Genomic DNA, 19,925 nt, shown 5'->3' on the forward strand with positions numbered 1-19,925 from the left:
CATTAGAGGGGGTTGCGACAGCATAAGTAAAAATAAACCACAGGAAACATGCTGAAACAGTTAAGGACCTGATTCTGCAAGGTGTACACCCATACCTACCAATGCAAAACCCTACACAAAACACTCACTGGGGCTGCTCCCCTGGGGAAAAGCCTGAGACAACTTCTGCTGCCTCCCTCTGAAGCTGCTGACGGTGAGAGCAAACAGGCACAGGACCTGGGAGAGCCCAGCCAAGAGCCAGCACAGCAGCTGCAAAGCCTGGAAGAAGGCAGAGCTGCTCAGACCTCGTGCTCTCAAAGAGCACCCAGGCTAAGCACTGCATTCGGGCATCTCCAGTTGCTGGGTGCATGGACAGAAGATATTGGAGTCAATCAAGAAAAAGGTGAGAGGGATTTCCCCTCTCACGAACACCCAGGCACTATTTCCCACTCCAGTCACTTCCATTTTGGAGGTTAGGAGACAACATCTGGAAACAAAAATCACAGTTGAGGTTGGAAGGCTGGAAATCACCCAGACCCTGCTCTAGCAGGGTCACCTAGAGCATGTTGCACAGGACCCTACCCAGATGCCTTTTGAGTATCTCCCTGGAGATGACTCTGAAGGCCCACGTGGGATGCGCACCTTGCACTTCAGTCCCTTTCTGCTCTGATTCTTCTTTCCTCGTGCTGCTCTCACTGCTCCTTTTGCTCACGCTATGCCTGTGCCAGGAGCCCTCAGCAACCCCTGCCAAAGCGCAAGTCGCTGCAGGTGCTTCCACAGGGCTCTCCCTGTGGAAGAGCAAAAGGCAGCCCAAACCACCAGCTGCCCCTGCCAGGACTGCTCAGCTCCTCTTGGGAGCTAGTGGAGAAGCCTTAGCCCAGCTCACGGGCATAATCCTCCAAACTCTGTTACGGTGCCCTCGCTGTGAGCATGGCCCTCGCACGCACGTGCCGCACTGAGGAGCTAAGCCAGGCGGGAGGACCAGGGAAGGGGGGAAGCACCAAGAGCTGCGTCCACCTTCCCTGCCTTCCTGTCCGTGTGAGTCGCAGGACACGTGCCCGCGCACGCTCGGCCCCCTTCCACAAAACCCTGGCAGGAGCTCTGCTGCGGCCGTGGCACTGGGAGATGGTGTGGGAATATTTAACATCAGGCCTCTGGGCTTCACCTAAGCAGCTGCTTTTTAGAGGCAGTTTATTCTGAAGCCCCAGGTGAGGAACCTGCCGCTATCAGCTGGAGAAGATTGCTTTAAAGAGCGCTGCCATGGCTGAACACGGACAACCGCCCCGAAGAGCCAGTCCCGGAGAAGGGACGCTACGGAAGAGCAGTTACTTAGCTAGGAAAACCAAAAAGCGCCTCCAACGTGAGGCTAGGCTCTCCGGGCAGTTGGGAGATGGGAACGGCAGGCTGCAGAAGGCCACCGCCGGCCCACGAGCCGGAGAGGCCCCGTCGGCCGCGGTGGCAGATGTTCTCCACGACAGTCCTTCCTCCTCCAGGAGCTCAGCAGGCATTTTGATGGCAAGGCCACGGGGACAGGGGGTGCTCTGGGGAACCGACCTCCCGACCCGGCAGCACTGCCACCACGAGCAGGAACGAGCAAGGTGCCCGGGAGCTCCCCGGGCTCAGCCCCAGCAGCCCCAGACCAGGCAACACGGCGGCTGCAGCGGGCCGCGGGAGAGGCCGCGGAGCTGGAAGGGGAATCCCTGTTAGGGAAGAAAGACAGACGCAAAGCGAGTGATTTGACAGCGGTAACTCCCCCCTAGCCTGCAGCAGAGGGGAATACCTCAGTGCTGAGCAGGAGCTGCCACGCAAAGGCAGCACAGCGGGGAAACGGCGCGCGCTTCCTGCCTGCGTGCGGAAAGGCCAGCGAAGAGGAAACACGGGCTGAGAGGTGAGCCAGAAAAACGAGCCCTTAGCGGCACCCTGGGGCAAGGTCTCTGAGGCTCGGCGCTCCTTCCCCGCCAGAAATCAAGCTCTAGCTGTATGTCTTAACTCACATCACCTCCCCAGGAAAGGGCTGAGAAGCAGGGAGTGATGGGCAGAGGGAAAACAACTGGAAACCTCATGGTCTCGATCTAAACTAGCAACATCTGCCACAGGCACGGGGGCCAGTTATAGCACCCGCAGAGATCTGGGTGGGCACCAACAGCAAAACTTTAAAAAATACCTTTAGCCCCAGAGAGCAGTGAAGTTCTCCTGCCCTAAAACATCTTTGAGGAGCATCACAGCTCCATTGAGGCAAGTCCCCGCCACTGATCTAACCTGCAGCTCTGGGAACCTTGCTGGGCTTCCAGAAGAGGAATGTTGCAGCAATGATATGGAAACAACTCCAAACCCAGTGCGTGCATAAAGAAAAAGCTGGCAATACAGAACAGCACAGCTTCACCACTTGGCATCGAGCTGCTGCTGTGTGGTAATGCTGCCGTACTTACAGGCAAAGTACTGCCAGGGCTCGTAGGTAAGGCCGAAGTCAGTAGACCGCTCCAGCACCCAGAGGTCAGGACGGGGAGAATTGGCAAATTTGATCAGGACATAGGCCACATGGAAGAGCTGAAAGGGAAAAACATGGAGTTAGTTGGCTGTGTGAGGCTTCATGAAAACCCAGGAGAACTTAGTGACTCAAAGCAACTAAAGGAGCCAGGGCTCTGCAGAGCCCACCGCTCGCAAGTCCTGGACTGCTGAGATACACCACCCTAGGAGGAACATCCCATTGCACCTTGCTTGCAACACCACAAAATCCATTTCTTTGGCTCTCCACGTCAGCCCTACATCACCCAAGCGAGCTGGGTTTTGTAGTTGGTTGCAGAAAAGCCCCAGCCCAGCTCCTTGTTCCAGATGCCACAGGGACAGGAGCCCAAGAGACCCACTTGGCTTCAGCACAGCTGTAACACTGGGCTGCTCCCATTTGTCTGGACGCTGATGTGTGCACGCACACATCCTTGCCAAGAATAAAATAAATGTACTCTCCCAAGAGCTAAAATGTCAGCGCTAGAAAGAAACAAAAGCTCCAGCAGAATTTCCCTTCCCCGGCTGGCACGGACGCGCTCCAAGAATCCCCACTCCATCATTCTGTCAGAAAGCAATATTTAAAGGCAAACGAAGTCCTCTTATCAGACAAAATTCCTAAAGTCAAAAACAATCCAAAAGGGAGGTTAGTGCTTGAAAAGTAGAAATCTGTGACTCAAGCATCCCTCCTCATGCAGGGCCAGCTCTGTGTGAGCATCCCCCCGGCGAGGACTAGCAGGTGGCAGAGAGCCGCCGCGCTGGCGCGGGGACGATGGCATCCCTGTCCCAGCAGCACGCATTCCCCATCAGAGGGCGAGTCTGAATAATAAAATACTTCAAAAACAGCCCTGGCAATCCACAGGAGACTTTTTAAGGGGAAAAAAGAGATGACGAAGAGGCATTTAAAGCCACCAAGTCACCCATAAAGCCCGCTCCTTGCTGCAGTCATTCAAACATACTGGGTCTGTAAGCGTGGAAATAGTGCAGGAGGAGGTCTGCAGCCCTGTGGATGGACACGAGGCCAGCGATGACCCGGCTGACCGCCAGCAGAGCCACCAAAGGCAGCGCCGGCACCTCGGCCCGCTCTGCTCCGGGCTGAGCAGGGGGCAGAGCGGTGGGACCTCCCACCGCCCGCAGGGCTGGCGCCGGCGGGGACTGGTGCAATCCTGAATCAAGGACAGAAGTGACCCAGCCGAGCTCCCTGCTGCCACGACGACTGGTGAGCCCAAGCGAAAGGACAAATACTTCAAGTTGCTAAAAACAGGAGAAAACCAGATCCAAACGCAGCCTTATATTCCCCTCTGCAGCCCACACGTTGTCAAGGCACGCGAGACCGAGGTTTCTCGGAGGCGCAGCCTTTCTGCCCGCGGCCTCTCAGCAGCGCAGTGATTTATTAGCGAAGCCCGAGAGGCTGCGCTCCGGCAGCTGCTTCCCTGCGGGACCCGTTCTCACAGCTGCTTCTTGGCACGGCGAGCAGAGCTCCGTACCAGCCAGCGGAGCTGCACCTTCCCTCCGTTACAAACCCTTCCACGGCTTCGTTCTCCAGGGAACGGATCCGTGTTCCTGCTGCAATCCGGCAGGGCTGCACAAAACGAGTGGTGGCTCCCGCGGGCGGCAGGGGACCTGGTCTCAGGCGCTAGGAGCTCCGGGACAACCTGCCTCTGCAAACCCGAACGCAGAGCGCTGGCGACACGAAGCACCAACGCAGAAGCATCGGTGGGCAGGAGCACAGGGGAACAAGAAGAGGGGACCGCTCAAGACCACGGTCTTTGCGGGCAGGCTGTGCATGCAGCCTGGTTCCTGGAAAGGCGCTGCAGCCTGAAACCTCTAAAGAACAGCACCTGCCCCGTGCTTTTGTGGGAAGATGACCGTCAAGTAAGAGGAACTCGCCCTGCTGTTGGGAATCTCTATTTTCAACCCGTGAATGTGGTCACTTGTGATCTTGGGATCCAGCTGGAAGAGGCAGGAAGCACTTGATTCTCTTTTAGGAAGTGAAAGGAGATGCAATGAAAAACTCCCCCATTTGCCTTTAATGCATCTTAGCAAAAACAATCAAACCCACCCGGCAGCTCTGACACACGCACTTGGTGCTTCCCTCGACCCACAGGAAATGCCACCTGCACCGAAACACTGCGCCATTTCACTCGCAGTGCTGCTAAATTGCTTTGATAACCACAGAGCAAAGATGCTGCCAGAAAGGTCACCTGTTTTCAGAAATTCCTGAAAGCAGGGTGTGTATTTTTGTCCTCATGCTTAGGGGAAAATGCTCTGAATGAACAGCAACCACAAAGAAAATGAGAAACGCGAGGAGTATCGGTATATCTGTGTTTTTTTTTTTTTGTTTTGTTTTTTTTTTTAAGACAGCCAACTATGAGTTTGTAGTCAGTAAATCCCATGTTTTTTGATGGGATCTTTCTTGTTGTCTAGTTTCATGTTGGGAAAGAGACGTCCCCAATTAAACGTCCTTGAGTCCAGGCTCCTGGCAGACTTCTGCTTCTCAGAAGTCGGTTGCTTCTGGAGAGCACTGATTGCAATCAGTCAAATCAGTGCACAGTCAGAGTCTGGTTTTGCCCAAACGCTGAAACCTGACTCACAAACAAGCCTAGAGCTCAGTGTTTTTCCAAGTGAAAACAACAGCCAAAAAAAGAACCAGCACTGCTGGTTGCAACCTTAGCATAAAAGTCCCTGGGGCACAGGAGTACCGGGGCGGGGGAGCCCAGAAGCTCACCACCCACAACAGCTACCCTCTGCTCAGCTGAAGGAAAAAAGAAATCGAGCTGGTTTCAGTCCATCTGAAGGCATCAGAGATGTAGGTTTGTGCACGCAAACACATGTAAAAAGCTGTCTCCTCCACCCAGAAACGCACTGCGGAGAACTCTCTCATCCTGTCCTTCTCGCACCAGGAAGTCCAGAACTGGACACGGTGCTCCAAACTCTAAAACTGCATCGACGCTTCTCGGGAACTTCCCAAAAGGCCCGTCCCACCCACACCACGAGGGTTAGGTATCCAAGGCCAGGGCTAGGACACCAACTCTATATGCTTTTTTTTTTTTGTGGCTTTTTGCCACAAAAAACCACCACCTCTGGCACCCTGCTGGTTTGACCACAATCTCTTGGCTAAATCCCTATTCAGGTATCCCAATCCTGCTTCCGCTCTCCAAACCAGACAGCATTCCTCTGCCCCTTATGCAAAACCACGGTCAGCATCACTGCGTGCTGTTAAAACTGCTGCTAAATTTCATCCCAGCCAAGACCGCCCTTGGGGGACAGCAAGAAGCAGGCACTGCTTATCCTTCAAACCTACTCAGCCCGGACGGATTAGGGCCGGTCTTAGACCACAGCAAATATTCGGGAAGTCTATGACCACGGTGAACCTTGTCCTGGGAAAGGAGCCACATCCTTGTGCTCAGAGGAACTTCTTGTCAAATCTGGTGACTCCCCTGACCCTCCATCCGACAGCCTTATCATCCCGAATACAACAGCCAGCCGGAAAAAACAGAGGCAGATTGCCGGCTTCAAGTGCATACGTTGAGAAAACTCACAAAGATACAAAGATTGCGCAGTAGCTCTAAAAATAGAGAGAACTGGCAAGAAGGCCAGACTTCTCATTCCATATTTAGTTCTAGTATGGTTCTGCCCAACCAATATTCCAAGAGAAATGGCCATTTTTTCCCTAAGGCTTTATTTAGCTCCTATTATCAGTCTGATGAATAAAAATCTCTATGCTTCCAGAGTCTTAAGCTGTTTTTTTTCCCTTCTCCATAGAGAAGGGAGGTGAAATACCAGATTTAATGCACAAACTTGTCTCGGTACAAGCAGATCCCTTGCTCCCATCACCTGCAAAAGCACAGATGCAGTTGTGGGATTGCATGAAACGTAAAGGAGGCAGCAGAGCCAGAGCCAGCCAAAGAAAAACCCGAGCCTCGAGGGACAAGGGATTTGCGGAAGCAAAGCTAGGACAGGAGAGAGATGCATAGAAATCACGTTTCCAGGGTAAAAAGTTGTCACTTTGCCCCTGCATGACTTAGTGAGGCACAGCAGTCCCCAGCGCGGAGGGCCTGGCCCTAAGGGAGTCGAAGGCTCATTGCTGAGCTGGTCCCTCCAGCCCTGCTCCTGGTGGCTCCTGCCCAGAGCAGCACTGGGTGGCTTGATGGAGGAGCAGCATAAACTGGGTGGGTTTTCAGCCAGGAAATTCTGACAATCAGCAACCAACTTTCTTTGAAAATAATTACATCTTTCTCTCTAGCCAACCTTGCTGTTACTGGTTTTGAATCACATTTCCCTGGTAAAGACCCTTTGCAGGCTGCCCCCACGGTGGGAGGATGGGGCAATGCAACAGCAGGGAGAGGACGATGGAGGTGAAGGCATCTTCACCACCACCTGCTCGCTCCATCCCTTCGTGCAGTGGACAAGGAACAGCTTTTTCTAGTACCAAAACCCCATAAAGATGCAATTCTGACTGCTGTTCAACAGGAGAGCACAGAGATTTTGAAGAGGAAAACCAGGACACGGGGAGGCAAGAGCAACCCAGCTCCCTGTGGATCAGTGTCTTCCTCAGGGCTACGTCCTGTTTTTCTCTCAAGCACAAAACAGCAAACACACATCTGTCCTCTCTTCCCTCCCTCAAGACGCTAGCTTCAGCTCCTGGCTACCGAAGGCACATGCAAAAGCCAGACAAACTGGAACCAGCAACATTTCCCTATTTCTTTGCTGAGAGCTTTCGGGTGAGGTCCCAAGGCCATACAGCAGCGTTTAAACGCAGCAGGTACGTCCCCGCAACGCTGACGCTCCTGGGAAAGCTAAAGAAAACGTTCGAAGCTGAGAACTGCAGTATTTCTTCACAGCTGTGGCCCTGCCTGGTACCTCCTGTTTATCAGCACGCAGAAGCTAACGGGGTAGAAACTACAACCTTGAGCACAAGGTAATGAAAAAGTCCCGTTAAAAGACCACGTTCACCCCTCTACAAGCCAAGGGCGAGGTCCCCCACGAGAGGATCTCACCAGCAGTTCGCCGGGCAGAGCTCAGGGCTCACCCCGATCTTTCCGCCTCCTCGGAGCGCGAGTTAGCGGCTCTCGGTCAGCGCGGGGAGCCGCTCGCCCCGCCGCCACGTGCCGGGGCGCGGGGAACGCAACGGCTGCAGCGACCGACCTCGCTTTTTGCGAAAAGCACGCGTGACTCTGGCAGCAACGGTGACAAAAAGCCCGTCATTAAACGCGCACAGCAAGGCCAGGCGGGGCGGCTGCAGCCGCTCGGGGCGCGCACGGAGCTGCCCGGGGCGGCCGCGGCGCTCCTTCCCGCAGCTCCACCGACGCGCGCTCCGGCGGGCGGCTGCCGATCCGGGCCGCTCGCAACGCGGACTGCAAGGTGCAAACGGGCTGCACCCGTACAAAGAGGAGTCGAGGCAAAGCCTTCTCGGGTTTGCGAGCAGAGCTGCCTCCCCGAGCCGAGGGCTCCCACACAGCCCAGCAGGAATTTCAGAGCACAGTGGGCCAAAATTCCTCAACTTCCTCCAAACAGCTCCTAGCTAAGAAATCTGCTCTGACCTTTCATGCTGCTTCGTTTCTTCTGTTCTGCAATTAAAAAGAAGGCCATCTATTTTTGCACAACGTCTGTATGGCAACAGTGTGGGCCACTAAAGCTTTAGGGGGCTGCAAAAAAAAAAAAAAACACTTGTGCTGGTATAATATTCGGCACCTGCATTGTACTGCTAACTTCTACCAAAAAATAACCCAGCAGGTTTGCACTGCCACTGAAAAGCAATTTGGCGGGGGCAAACAGTGCCTTGGTCCGAGGCTGCTGCCAGAGCCGTGGGCTAACGTGAGGCGAGGTCTCGGCCTGGCTGGGGCGCGAGGCCGGTGCCCCCATCTCTGCGTGCTCTGCACAGGCCTGTACTCAGAGCGAAGCAAGCACGGGGTATTTCAGCTCAGAGAGTCTCTCTAGAGCAAGTGCCAAGTTAGCACAGAGGGGAAAAAAAAAAAAAAAAATTGAATGCAGCAAAGTAGCAGAGTGAGGGGATGCTGCTGGGAAGAAGGACCAAAGAACAGGAAAAACTGGTGCCTTTGCCTGGGAGAGGGAGCAGAGCAGAGGGCCGAGCCGCTCCGAGGGTGTCTCCAAGATCTGCAAGCACCACTGGTAGTTACACGCCTAAGACACCCCCAAAAACACACGCGTCCCCCCACCATCCATCAAGATCTCCCAAGCTCGGCAGTTCAAACCAGAAATCCGCGGCACGCGCAGGCCAGAGACCTTTCCCCATGGGGGTGACCATCCCCACGCGGTATAAAGTCAAATTCCTAACATTGGGGGGAATCGAGCTCAAACGCGCAGTACGAGACCGACGAGTTTCTGCTCTTTGAAGAGGTAAATGTCAGGCATCACGAGATGGATTAGCAGAGCAGGAATGCAGGGGAGGAGAAACGAAGGAGGTTTCAAGAGAGACCTTGTGACTCAGGCCAGGTCAGGTAGACGAGCAGCTCCTTTAAGGGGACTAAAATTCAACTTTGTTTTGTTTTTTTAAAGCAAAGTAATATGCACGATGCCATAAGGCTTAGAACATAACCAACTTGCATTTAACAATAAGGTGGTCCAAGTTAAACACGCTAGAAGCTGTCTGAGATACGCCCCAAGCCAAGCTGGCCGTACAGAGAGGTCCAGCAAGGAAAATGAGTGTCTTGATTGGCACAAAGTTAAGATTTCCTTGAACTTCTCGGTCTGCCAGTTCAGCTGTATCCTCTAAAGTGTGTTATCTCCACTCACAGCATTTACTCCAGCCTTTCATTTTCTTATCTCAAGCTCCTTCTCATCCCAGCTTCAAAAAGAACATTTAACATCCCAGACTGAATGGTGTGAACAAGCTTAAACAAAAAAAAAAGAAAAAAGAAAAAAAAAAGAAAGAAAAAGAAAAAAAGGGATCCAAGTGCTTTGGCATCCCGGCTGTTCAGCAAAACGCTTGCAAAGGCAGGAAGGGGGCAAGTCCGCCGGGATGAGGGGGAATAAGGGGAGTCGGCACGAAATTCCCCCCAGCACCTCGAACGCCGCTTGTCAAAGGGGACTTGCGAAGGAGCGGTGGGTGCTGCCGAGCCCCGGGCCGCTCTTCACGGCAGGGGGAAGCCCAGACGCGCTGCAGGGTATTCACCTACGCGGGCTACGCCGCGAGTCGCTTGAGAAGCGACTTCGAGGTCGTCGGGGCCACGCGAGTTTCGTGTTATTTTTAGGACTTGAAGTTACGGAGGGACATCCGGGAAGATTTCACAGATCTAGTCCAATTCCCACAGAGTTCAAGACCAAATTGTTCACAAACTCATTTTATCCTCAAGGGTCTTTTCTTAATGCTTGGCTTATGCCCTTCTGCTTTTATTGGTATTTTAAATTTTTTTAATATTCTTATTAAACATTATTTTAAAGGGAAAATATGCTGCAGTCTTTGTGGGTGGGACAGATATTTTAAAGTATTTTCCACATCAGGAATGAAGGTCTAAAACGGCTGAAAAGCCCATTCATGCCCTTTCCTAAAGGAAAAGCCCTTTCCTTTAGCTTAGGGCTGTGGTAAGAAAAAGCAGGGGGGAGGAAGATGGAAGGGATGGAGGCACCTTCGGCAGTGCACAGGCAGCAGAGAACAGCAGCGATTTACGCTTCAATTCAAACCCTGCAGCGGTGGCAGTCACAATTCAAACTTGTGGGTAACTTGCTCCAGAGGCAGTGTCCAAGTCCATTCCCGTGTTCAGCACACGTATGTCTCCTTCCAGCTCTGCTCTTTCTCTTCTGGTGATCACATCTCCCCCAGCCAGGGCTCGTACTCTTCTGAATTTCAATCTGTCCATAGCAAAACTGCTGATATTTTTGTTCCTCGTGCTGAATTACCACCTGCAGCATCAGACGCTGCTGTTCCGCTCCCAGGACTCTTTCACAGGTGTACCACGATTACAACACTGCTGTCGGCCGAGCTGTCCGACTTAGCTAATGGGCTGCTTTTACACTGGCAGCGATGGTCTTCTCTCTCTCCCCATTTTTCTCCTGTCTTTTTGGGAAGCTCCCATCAGAGCTGGACACTGCCACCCCAACCCAGGTGCTCACTGCCTCTGTTGTCCTGTGCTGCTTGCCATGGGATCTGCTGGGGCTGCTCACTGCCGTGGAGGACAACCCTTGCCAAGGCCCAAATTCATCTCTGCTAGCTCTTGGCACCTGCATTAGAAGCAGAGTCACCCAAGGCGACCAATAAATGGGGTTTCTGTCTCTCTCCGGCCAAGCCTCATTTCTCTTGTTGACCAAAGAGGGAAACTACGTACCAAACTTAGGTGACTTAATTATCTAAGATTAGGTGGAATAAGCTCAAGCCTCCGTCCCAGGGCCTTCCTATTTGTGGAAGTGCCCTGGCCACGCTGGCCCAGCTGGGATCACTAGAACATGCAAGCTGGAGCATCCTTGGTATGAACAAAGCGAATGCTGGCAGAGGAGGGAATACTCCATAGAGTGGGAATTTATCCCTCCTCCTCTTAATCCAAAATAGCCCCATCGCTGGCTTATTGAGCTCGCTTCAAAATGCGACTGCTCTGGGGTCAGACGAGGAGAAGGCAGCCGCAGGCTGGAGCTGTGCTGCGAAGACAGCAGCGTGCTCGCCAAAAGGTGGTGGTACTCGAAGGTTAACGTGAAGGGGCTGCTGATTTTTTAATTTTTTTTTAATTAATGCGAGGCTGCCTGGAGGCAGAACCAGACACTTGGATATTGAATCTACATCCAAATAAAGCAAGTGACCGTGCCGGCCTGGAGGCAGCTGACGTATCAAGGCAAGACCACAGCGGCTCCCGCGCCTGCTCGTCGTGCCTGCGTCCGCGCCCCGGGCCAACAGGCGGGCTCAGCCCGCCGCACACCGCTGCGTGCAGAACAAATGATCCTCGCTCACTTGTCCACAGCACATTACACTCCGAATTATTTATTGCCACCCCGATCGGAAGAAACAAACATTTCTCTCAGACATAATGAAGAACACGTTTTCAGTACTTAACAGCTGGAAGCTGGAAAGGTGGCCAAAGAAAATCCCTAACTACTTTCTTCCCTTTAAAGTAAGCATCTGGAGAACTCGTTTACAGGGGCAGAGGAACTCTCCCAAGCCAACGCGGGGAAAGAGGCAATTACACGCGGTCAGTATTCACAGGCAGGGGCTGATTAGATCGTATCGCCAGTGCGATATCAACAGCGTGTTTCTGTCTGCTCCTGGCAGCTCGACTTCAAGAGGATGAAAAGAGGCTGCTTGCATTTAATGAAATCCAGCAACTCCCCCAGGCAGAGATTTGCAGTACAGTTCCTATCAGCTGCTTAAATATCAGCAAATTCTCTAATCCCTGCCCCACAGCTCTTCAGCTGAGGCATCCACAGCCAACACCAGCATGCTCCTGCCACCGCGGCACGGCAAGCAAGCCCCTACCATCCCCGCTGATGGGGCCACGAGCTCTGAGCCGTCCCCGGAGCAGCTCCTCCAGCCCAGGTCAGCCTAGACGTGGCAGATGGGAATGACAACGAGCGCACATCCGCAAGCACGCAAGCGGAATACTGTTTCGTCCAGGCCAAATTTTAACACGAACCCTTCCCCGCGGCCAGGGAGCTGCTGCTCCCTTCCTCCCCTCGGTCACGGCCACCATCCTCCTCCGCCTGCACCCGCCGCGGAGCTTCCCGCTCTACCCAAAGGGTCCTCCGAGGGCCGGGGCCGGTCAGTGGTCAGATGTCACCGAGCGGTGGGTTTGAGGGGGCAACGACGGGCAGCGGGGCTACATGTCGTTTCCCAGCACGGATCTCGGTCCTTCGTCGTGGCTGGACCGTGCCGTCTTGAGATGGCGCTGGGCTGCCCCAGACCTCCCCAGCGCCGAGGCATCCTCCTCCGACGAGGCTGCCGGAGGCCTCGCCGCGGCAGAGCTCTCCGAGGCAGCGCTGCCGAGGGCTTCCCAGCCTTCGCGGGAAAGCCCCGCTCGAAGACGCGCTATTTGCTCTTCCCAGAAGCCTGAGCAGCTGACGGGAACAGAAACGCTCTGCTTCCGAGGAGCTGGCCGGGAAAGTGTTTCTCCTCTAGATTTCCTGACAGGTTTGAATTCTTTCAGAGGGAGGACTAACACGGGCTTGTTTTTAAACACGTTCTGTGTTATTTTAACTAACTACAGGAAATTAACGGCTGCCTACGTGGTGGGACAGAAGACAGTCCCGCCGGGGCAGGCTGCCGACCGCATCGCGCGTCCCAGCGGTCGTTGCTGGCTGCCGTCTCCGAGACGGCCAAAAGCACCCAAAGGACGCGGCAAGGGCAAGAGGAAAGGTGCCACCCGGAGCAAAAGCTCTCCTGTGCGCTCCTTTATACCTATTTTGCCTTCCTTCATGACGGATCAACCAAAGCTTCTATCTAGTTCCATCTACCCTGGTTCCTAAAGGCACTTCCAGACTGAGCTACGCCACTCTCACCCTGCCTTGGGGACAGACAGACAGACGGACTGCCCTTGCTTTACCAGATCCCTTGCAGCCACTTGCTAGTCGCAAGAGAAAAGCCACTTCTCCTGGCAAATGCAAGGCATTTATTATTATTATTATTTTTTTTTTTTGAAAAGCAGAGCTAGCTCCTGCTGTTTTCCAGCACTCAGTTATCCATCTCAGCAGGCAACCGGGCTTTGCCAGAACAAACAGGACATCAAATAAACAGCGCATTAAGATGAAGCACACTGCAGACACGAGCAGCCGCTCCGCCCTCGCTCCCGCGGCGCGGGCATCTGCAGCTGCCTCGCTCCCCAAACGGCCTCACTCCTCTCCGACCTGCCCCACGACAGCCTTGGGGCTGCTTCGCTCTTGAAAGCCCGTCTGGCTGCTGACGGACGAGCCCGGCTCAAAGGCAGCAGAGTTCCTCTTAGCTGAGGACTGATGCTTTCAACACACCCGCAGCTATCCTGGTCAGCACGCAAAGAGGCAGCCCACGGCAGACATCATTCACCTAAGTCCTGCCGCTCAGACGATATCTAAACAAAAAACAGCACCAATCCACCTGCTCGCTTATTTAATGCCGAATTTCTGGCTGATGAGGCACGGACAAAGTCCCACAGCCGGCAACGGGAGGAAAAGGCACAGCCCCAACTTCCCTGGCACGGGCACACGGAGCAGGAGGGTGTTTTGGGTCCTGCTCGTGACCTAGTTTCAAATCCAGGCAGCTTCTATTCGCAGAGGAGCACGGAGTGGCCACCGTCCCCACGAGGCACCTGTCACCCCTCTCCCTTTCAGAAACCCAACCCGGGGCAGCTACGCCACCAATTCCCCCACATCCTGTCCAGGGCTCACGCTGTCCTCGTCCCCAGGGCAGCCACGGTGCGAGGAACAAGAATAAGAAAACAAGAAAACAACAAAACAAGAAAAACAACAAGAAAAATTGCACAGGATCGCACAATCGAAATGAGACACTGACACGGGGAAAACAGCCCCCAAAGCCTTGCAGACATGAGCACCAAAGAGTCTCCTGGTTTGCACTGCAATAATCTCATGTCTCCTCCTTCACAGTCCTGTGGGTCAGTGGCAATAGAGCTACATGTCTGTCCTACCAAGCTTCTATCCACTCATTCTCCAGAAAATAGCATTACCAGGAGGATTTATTGCCCTTCAGCACAAGAAAAACGGAGAGCAATTCAAGTCCTTGTTATGGATACAGTGTAAGCACTGGCTTACAAGCTCAGCATGCCATGGACAGCTGGCTTGTGTCCTCCCTGGGGAGAAGCAGGACCACCAGCACAGCTGGCAGAGCCCACCTCACCTCCACTGTGCTCCAGGATTTACTTGGCTGCTCAAATACGGACAGTGAAACAGGCAGCATGCAACGGCACGGAGGGAGATCTGCTTAGCAAAAGCGCTACCCAGCACAGCCGCTAACTGCTGCTGCATCTGCACTGTGCATCTGAGCCTCAGAGCAAGACCTCTGGGCATTAGGCTGTTATTTTGGAAGCAACGGGAGTGTTGTTGTAGCGTCTCGCGCTACTATGAGATCAAGAGCAAGCTTTTAGCAAACACCTCCACAAAGGTGAGAGCATTTACCTTCTATTCTTTACTGAACATTTTCAGTTCCTGCCATCGGGGAACTCACAGTGTAATTTCACACTGAATATAGCACCATGTATAACGATGATATAAACACTACGGGGTCAATAATGAGAAGTAGCTACCGGGGAAGGAGATGGTATCCCTCAGCAGGATGCACGCTAACCTGAGAGGACTTGGCTCACAAGCTGTTAGATATCTGTACTTAGCAGTCCAAAGGAGGCCACTGTACTGTACAGCTCAGCTCTCAAGGGGAGGTTTATAAATATTTGCCAGGATAAACATTTGTAAACAGTGTCTTTCAACTTGTCTGAGACCAGACTCTTGATCTCCTGTTTCCAAAAAGAGTCATCATCTTAAAAGGAGGAGAGGCAAAGCCATTCATGCAAACAAGGGAGCTACAAGAAATCAGCACTGCTTGGCACGGGTCTCGTGGAAGCTGTTGTGGTGGGTGTTTATTATAGTAGATGGTGTATCCACCAAGCCCTCCCCTCCAAATCCTCCCAGCGCCACTCTCAGGTACAGGGTCCATCACCCATGAGGTGAGACCCTCATGGCCTCCAGAAACCAGATCTGCTCAGGGAAACATGATCATCTCAATACGTCTGCTCCTGAGGGATAGGGGTCACATTCTGCTAAGATCAGAGCAAAGCACACTGGCATCCGCCACTGAACTGTGCAGCTCATGAAATCAATATAGGCTCCGTGGTAGTAATTTTACCTCTTCAGCTCTTTGAAGAGTTCCCTCCCTTCCCTCTGTGCTGGCCAAGAAACTAGACTCTGGGTGGTCCCTTCCAAGGCTGTAAATTGGCTTGTTGAAAGCCTTAGCAAAAGAAAGGTCAGATGCCTTCTAAACTAAGCAAAAACAATAGTGTTACAGAACTATTTGCATGTTATTCAAAGGATATGCATGTCCATAGAGCTGGCTGCACCACAGAAGCTGTCATACCTCATCCCGACGTGGCCACATTGTCTGGGGCTCCCTGGAAACAGAGCGAAGATGCAACCCTCAGCGCTGTGCCCCAAACTTTCAGCTCTGTCTACAGAGCAGGGCCAAGGCGAAAGAACTTGAGCAGATGTCACACATCACTGCGGATTGTAGCCCCCATGCAGAAAACATACCCCTTTGGGGAAGCAGGACTCAAACTCTGCACTCCCTCACCCACACAGTTAAACAAGTACCTCCTTGCAAGGAGCAGTGATAAAACCCCCAGGCTTTTCTGCAGGCTCAACCACGGGAAGGAAACCCCACATACCCACAGACACCCGTGTGCACACCTGCATGCACACAAAAAGCCATTGCAGAGACTGGGGTTGCCTAGAGACTGACGACTCTACTGTGGGACAGCAAAAGAAAAAAACAGAAACAACCACAGTATTTCTAACCAGAAATAGCAGTTCCACAAGCTGGGTGGGAGACAAGCCATGCTGTCTGCACAGGCAGTGTTACACGCCACTGAAAGACCAGAGCGCACGAGGGCTGCTGAGCCCATGGTGTGGCTGGTTGCATCTACTGTCCATATAGGAGCACCCCATCCCGGCACCCGGTGGGGTGCGGAGTGCACCGGATTGTGTATGGCACAGCAAAAGGGAAGGCTCAAAGAGCTGCTCACCTCTTTGGTCAAATTCTGCAACACAGAAGCAGAGGCACGATCTGCAGACCAGCACATCAGCCCTGCTACCAAACCACCACTTTGCCTCAGGCCTTCCCCTTCTGCCAATGCACTTCTCTGCCTGCTCCAATGCGACGGGCTCTGTGCGGCTTTGCAGGATGTTTCCCATGCCCAGGCTCTACAGGAGTGCTCATTCTCCCTTACCAGCTCCACAGCCCAGCTTCAAGAGCTGACAGCCATCTCCTTCCTTGCGTTTTGGATGTGGGCTGTGGTTTCCCCCACAAGGATTACTTCTCTTCAGTCTGCTTTGCATGTAATACCAGCTCTTCAGGGATGGGGCAGAGAGCAGTTGTGAATATCTGCGTGCTGAACGGTCCTGAGGTCCCAGGAAGTGCTACTGAGATCCCTGCTGAATGGGCCCTCTCCATCTCCCCTAATCATACCACTCTTCTGGTTTCTTACTTTCCTCAGAACTGACACAATTTTGTTCACTGATGCCTAGGATATTTTCTGAAAATATGGAGCACAGATGACTACTAGCCCAAATGATAAGACTAGTGCATACCTCAAGAAGGGTGCTAACCAGCACCATGAACACCCATGCTGCAAGCTCTTCTTCCACGCACCACAGCAAAATAGGGCAAAACTGCACAGCCAGAAAGTTGCTGCACTCCTGCTGGTTCCATGCATGTGACGGGGCATCTTCTAGCCCACAGAGCTCCCTGGCCCACCGGCCCAAAGGCAATGGGAAAATTCCCCTTAGTTTCAGTGGCAGCAAAGCATAAACACAGGACTGATTGCAGCCACTGAAGCTATTAGTACCATAAAGATTTGTGAAGATTTTTAATTCTTGAAAAAAAAAAAAAAAAAAAAAAACAACATCTGTTTGTGCCTAGCTCCGATTCTAGCTTAGGATGGGAGTTGGCAAGTGCAGTGGTAGTATGAGTATTTTAAGACCTGACTCTTGCCCAAGCAGAATTGCATCTTCATCTCCACACAAGTGATGCATGGCCTCCAATTTTATTTTTATTATTTTTAAACAGCTTCCACATCAGAGCCCCCTCCCAGCCTCTGCTATGTACTGAGTGGTTGCTAATTTGCCTCCTGCCTGCAGTGCAAATCCAGGTTGCAACTTGCCAAAGTGCACATGCCTACTTGTCCCACAGCCTGCCTAGTATTATTAAAAGCACCTTCCCAGGACTTTCCCACACCTTTATGCTGATGGTTTCAAAGAAGGCAAAGCCTCCTGGACGAGGAGGAGAGAAGGGGACAGACAGCAGGGACAAAAAAACATGCAGCCACCTGATAGTGACCTTCCAGCCAGTTTTTAGCCCTGTTCTACGAGCTGATGTTCACACTAGAAACTGCAGCTTTGTGCTGTAGCAACCTGCTCCAAACCCACTGCCTCAGACCATAAAATGAGAACTGCCTTCCAGGGATCACAAATGTCCAGCAACTCATAAAAAAAGCCACCTGACCTAAAGGCGTTCCTCCTGCTCTGCCTAGCCTTCTTCTGGGAGCCCCACGGCATCACTGCAGGGCAAACGTGCACTTACTGCTTGTTCAGCCCCTCCTGTTCCCCTGCTCCCACTGCCCAGCCCTGTGAAAGAACAGAGATAAGGGGAGTGCTACAGAAAACCAAGGGTTTAACGAAGCTGTGATTTAGCGGAGATAAAAGGTATGGGCGTGTAAGCACACACAGCTGAAAGACCGACTACTGCTTAAAGAAGGAAGGGCATGTGCAAAGGCATGCGTCTAGGGAGGGGGCATAGCGGAAGTATGTCATTTACTTTGGAGACTAAAATTGGCTTTTTAAGCAATGAGTGCCCCAGTCTGATGAAATATATCCAGCCGGCTGTACAAATAATGGAAACGGCTCTTTGCAATGGCTCAGCAGATGTCTGGGCAGCCTGGTATGGTGGAGAGAGGGGCCTGCGCTCAAACGAGTGCCCTGTTCCTCTGCTTTGCAGCTTAGGGGAAACGCTCCAGCACTTTGGGGAAAAGGCAGTGTAGAGAGGGAAGAGAGCCATGCAGCCCTTGTCTGTGAGGCCCATTCCACCCTTGCTGGAAGCAGACTTGTTTCTCTGCAGGGTGGGCTTAGGTCCTCACGTTCATCCTAGTTTGGATGAGCAGCGCATGCTGGAGAAACCTAGACTTCCAGCTTTACACAGTCAACACAGGACACCCCATGAACCACTTCTGCTCACATTAACGGTGACACACACCTGACAAGGTCTGGACTCTCACTTTTTCAGTGCAGCAGCTTATCTCCCAAAGCCACAGCAGAAGAGATCCTGGTCAAAGGTGTTCTAGTTGGGGGCAGGTTTAGCTCAGTTGGTTAGAGTGTGGTGCTGCTAATGCCAAGGCTCTGGGTTCAATTCCCATATGGGCTACACTGAGGGTTGGACTAGATGACCTCCAGAGGTCCCTTCCAACCTTATGATCTATTACGATCTAGTTCTTCCTTCCTCACTGCCCTCCTGCCGCATGCCTGCTCTCTCCACCAGCTAAGAAGCACTCACACAGTCCAATCACTTCCAGGGAGCAGTTTCTAGCCCTTGCGCTCAGAGTAAAAATTTAAGCCATACTCCAGATACATGAACGTGGTGGGGAGATGGGGAGCTGGATGGGAGGACAACCTCCAGCATAAAACACAAGGTGTAGGCCAAAGTTCTCTCCTAGCTGGAGCTGAAGAAGTTAATAAACTAGCCTGGCCAAAAGCCACCAGCCCATCAGACCTGCTGGGGGAACTGCTCTAGCAGGCACCCCTCTGCAATGACCCACTACCAAAACTGTTTGAGATAACTTGGCTCGTGGTCTGAAGACAAAGTAGCGTGGGGAAGAAAATAAGGAACTAACCTCATACAAAAGTCACATCGTCAAACAACAAGGGACTTGCTGTATCAAGGGGCAATCCCCCTTCTCCACACCCCATCAAGTCCACATCAAAGGAGGCAGGCCTGCTGGACACAGAGCTGGAGTGACAGCAGCTCTGTGGAGCCCGGAGGGGCTACAAGCTTCTACCCAGTAAATCTCATCTCTGAACGACGCATTTCAGCCGCCCGCACAGGGGACAAGTTTTGCCAGGAATAGTATTTCAGTATAGCCCTTACTCTAAACATGCAATTCCCCAGGTCCTCAGTGAGACACATTCATTTTTCACACTGTTAAGGGGAAAGCAAACAGCTTAAATGTCTCTGTTCCTACACTTACTCTCAAACACATTTGCTGCATATCTTATCAGCACAGCTTTAGCAGCCTTTCTAAGTTGTTTCAAGAGTTTGGCCTTCAGAAACCTGGAGTGGGGGGTGGAAAAAAAAGCTTCTATTCATACTTACCAAAGCATAGCACATTTTCAAGAGGACATTCCTATCATCCAGAACAAGATTTAGCTCAGTTGGTTAGAGTGTGGTGCTGCTAATGCCAAGGTTGTGGGTTCAACCCCCATATGGGCTACACTGAGGGTTGGACTAGATGATTTCCAGAGGTCCCTTCCAACCTTACCACTCTGATTCTATGATCAAGAACAACCAAAGCTTCCTAACTGTATATTCTATGTATTGTTTAAGCTACAGTAAGCAACACCTACCGAGGTTCATTGTGCAAGACAATTCAGATACTCTTAGGAGTTCCTGGGTCAGTTTACAACTGAAATGGAGAAGCCGGACAAAAGAATACTTGCTTCTGCCTTACCAAAGAGTTCAAATTCAGACATGACAGTTCACTACTTTTCTTGCTGCAGTCATTACAGATCTCAGTTTGTCACCAAAAGGCTTTATGCAA

At 52.4% G+C, this 19,925-nt stretch overlaps 1 protein-coding gene across 1 annotated transcript in view; it reads right to left on the bottom strand.

The window, feature by feature from the left end:
• Positions 1–19,925, bottom strand: part of LAMA5 (laminin subunit alpha 5) — a 91,909-nt gene that overhangs the window by 53,171 nt on the left and 18,813 nt on the right. Inside the window, exon 3 of the mRNA XM_062589202.1 lies at positions 2,409–2,526. Within this exon, the coding sequence (XP_062445186.1) occupies positions 2,409–2,526 (118 nt within the window). The remainder of the gene's footprint in view (positions 1–2,408; positions 2,527–19,925) is intronic.

Source organism: Rhea pennata, chromosome 16 (genome assembly GCF_028389875.1).
Source record: "Rhea pennata isolate bPtePen1 chromosome 16, bPtePen1.pri, whole genome shotgun sequence".
Taxonomy (NCBI): domain Eukaryota; kingdom Metazoa; phylum Chordata; class Aves; order Rheiformes; family Rheidae; genus Rhea; species Rhea pennata.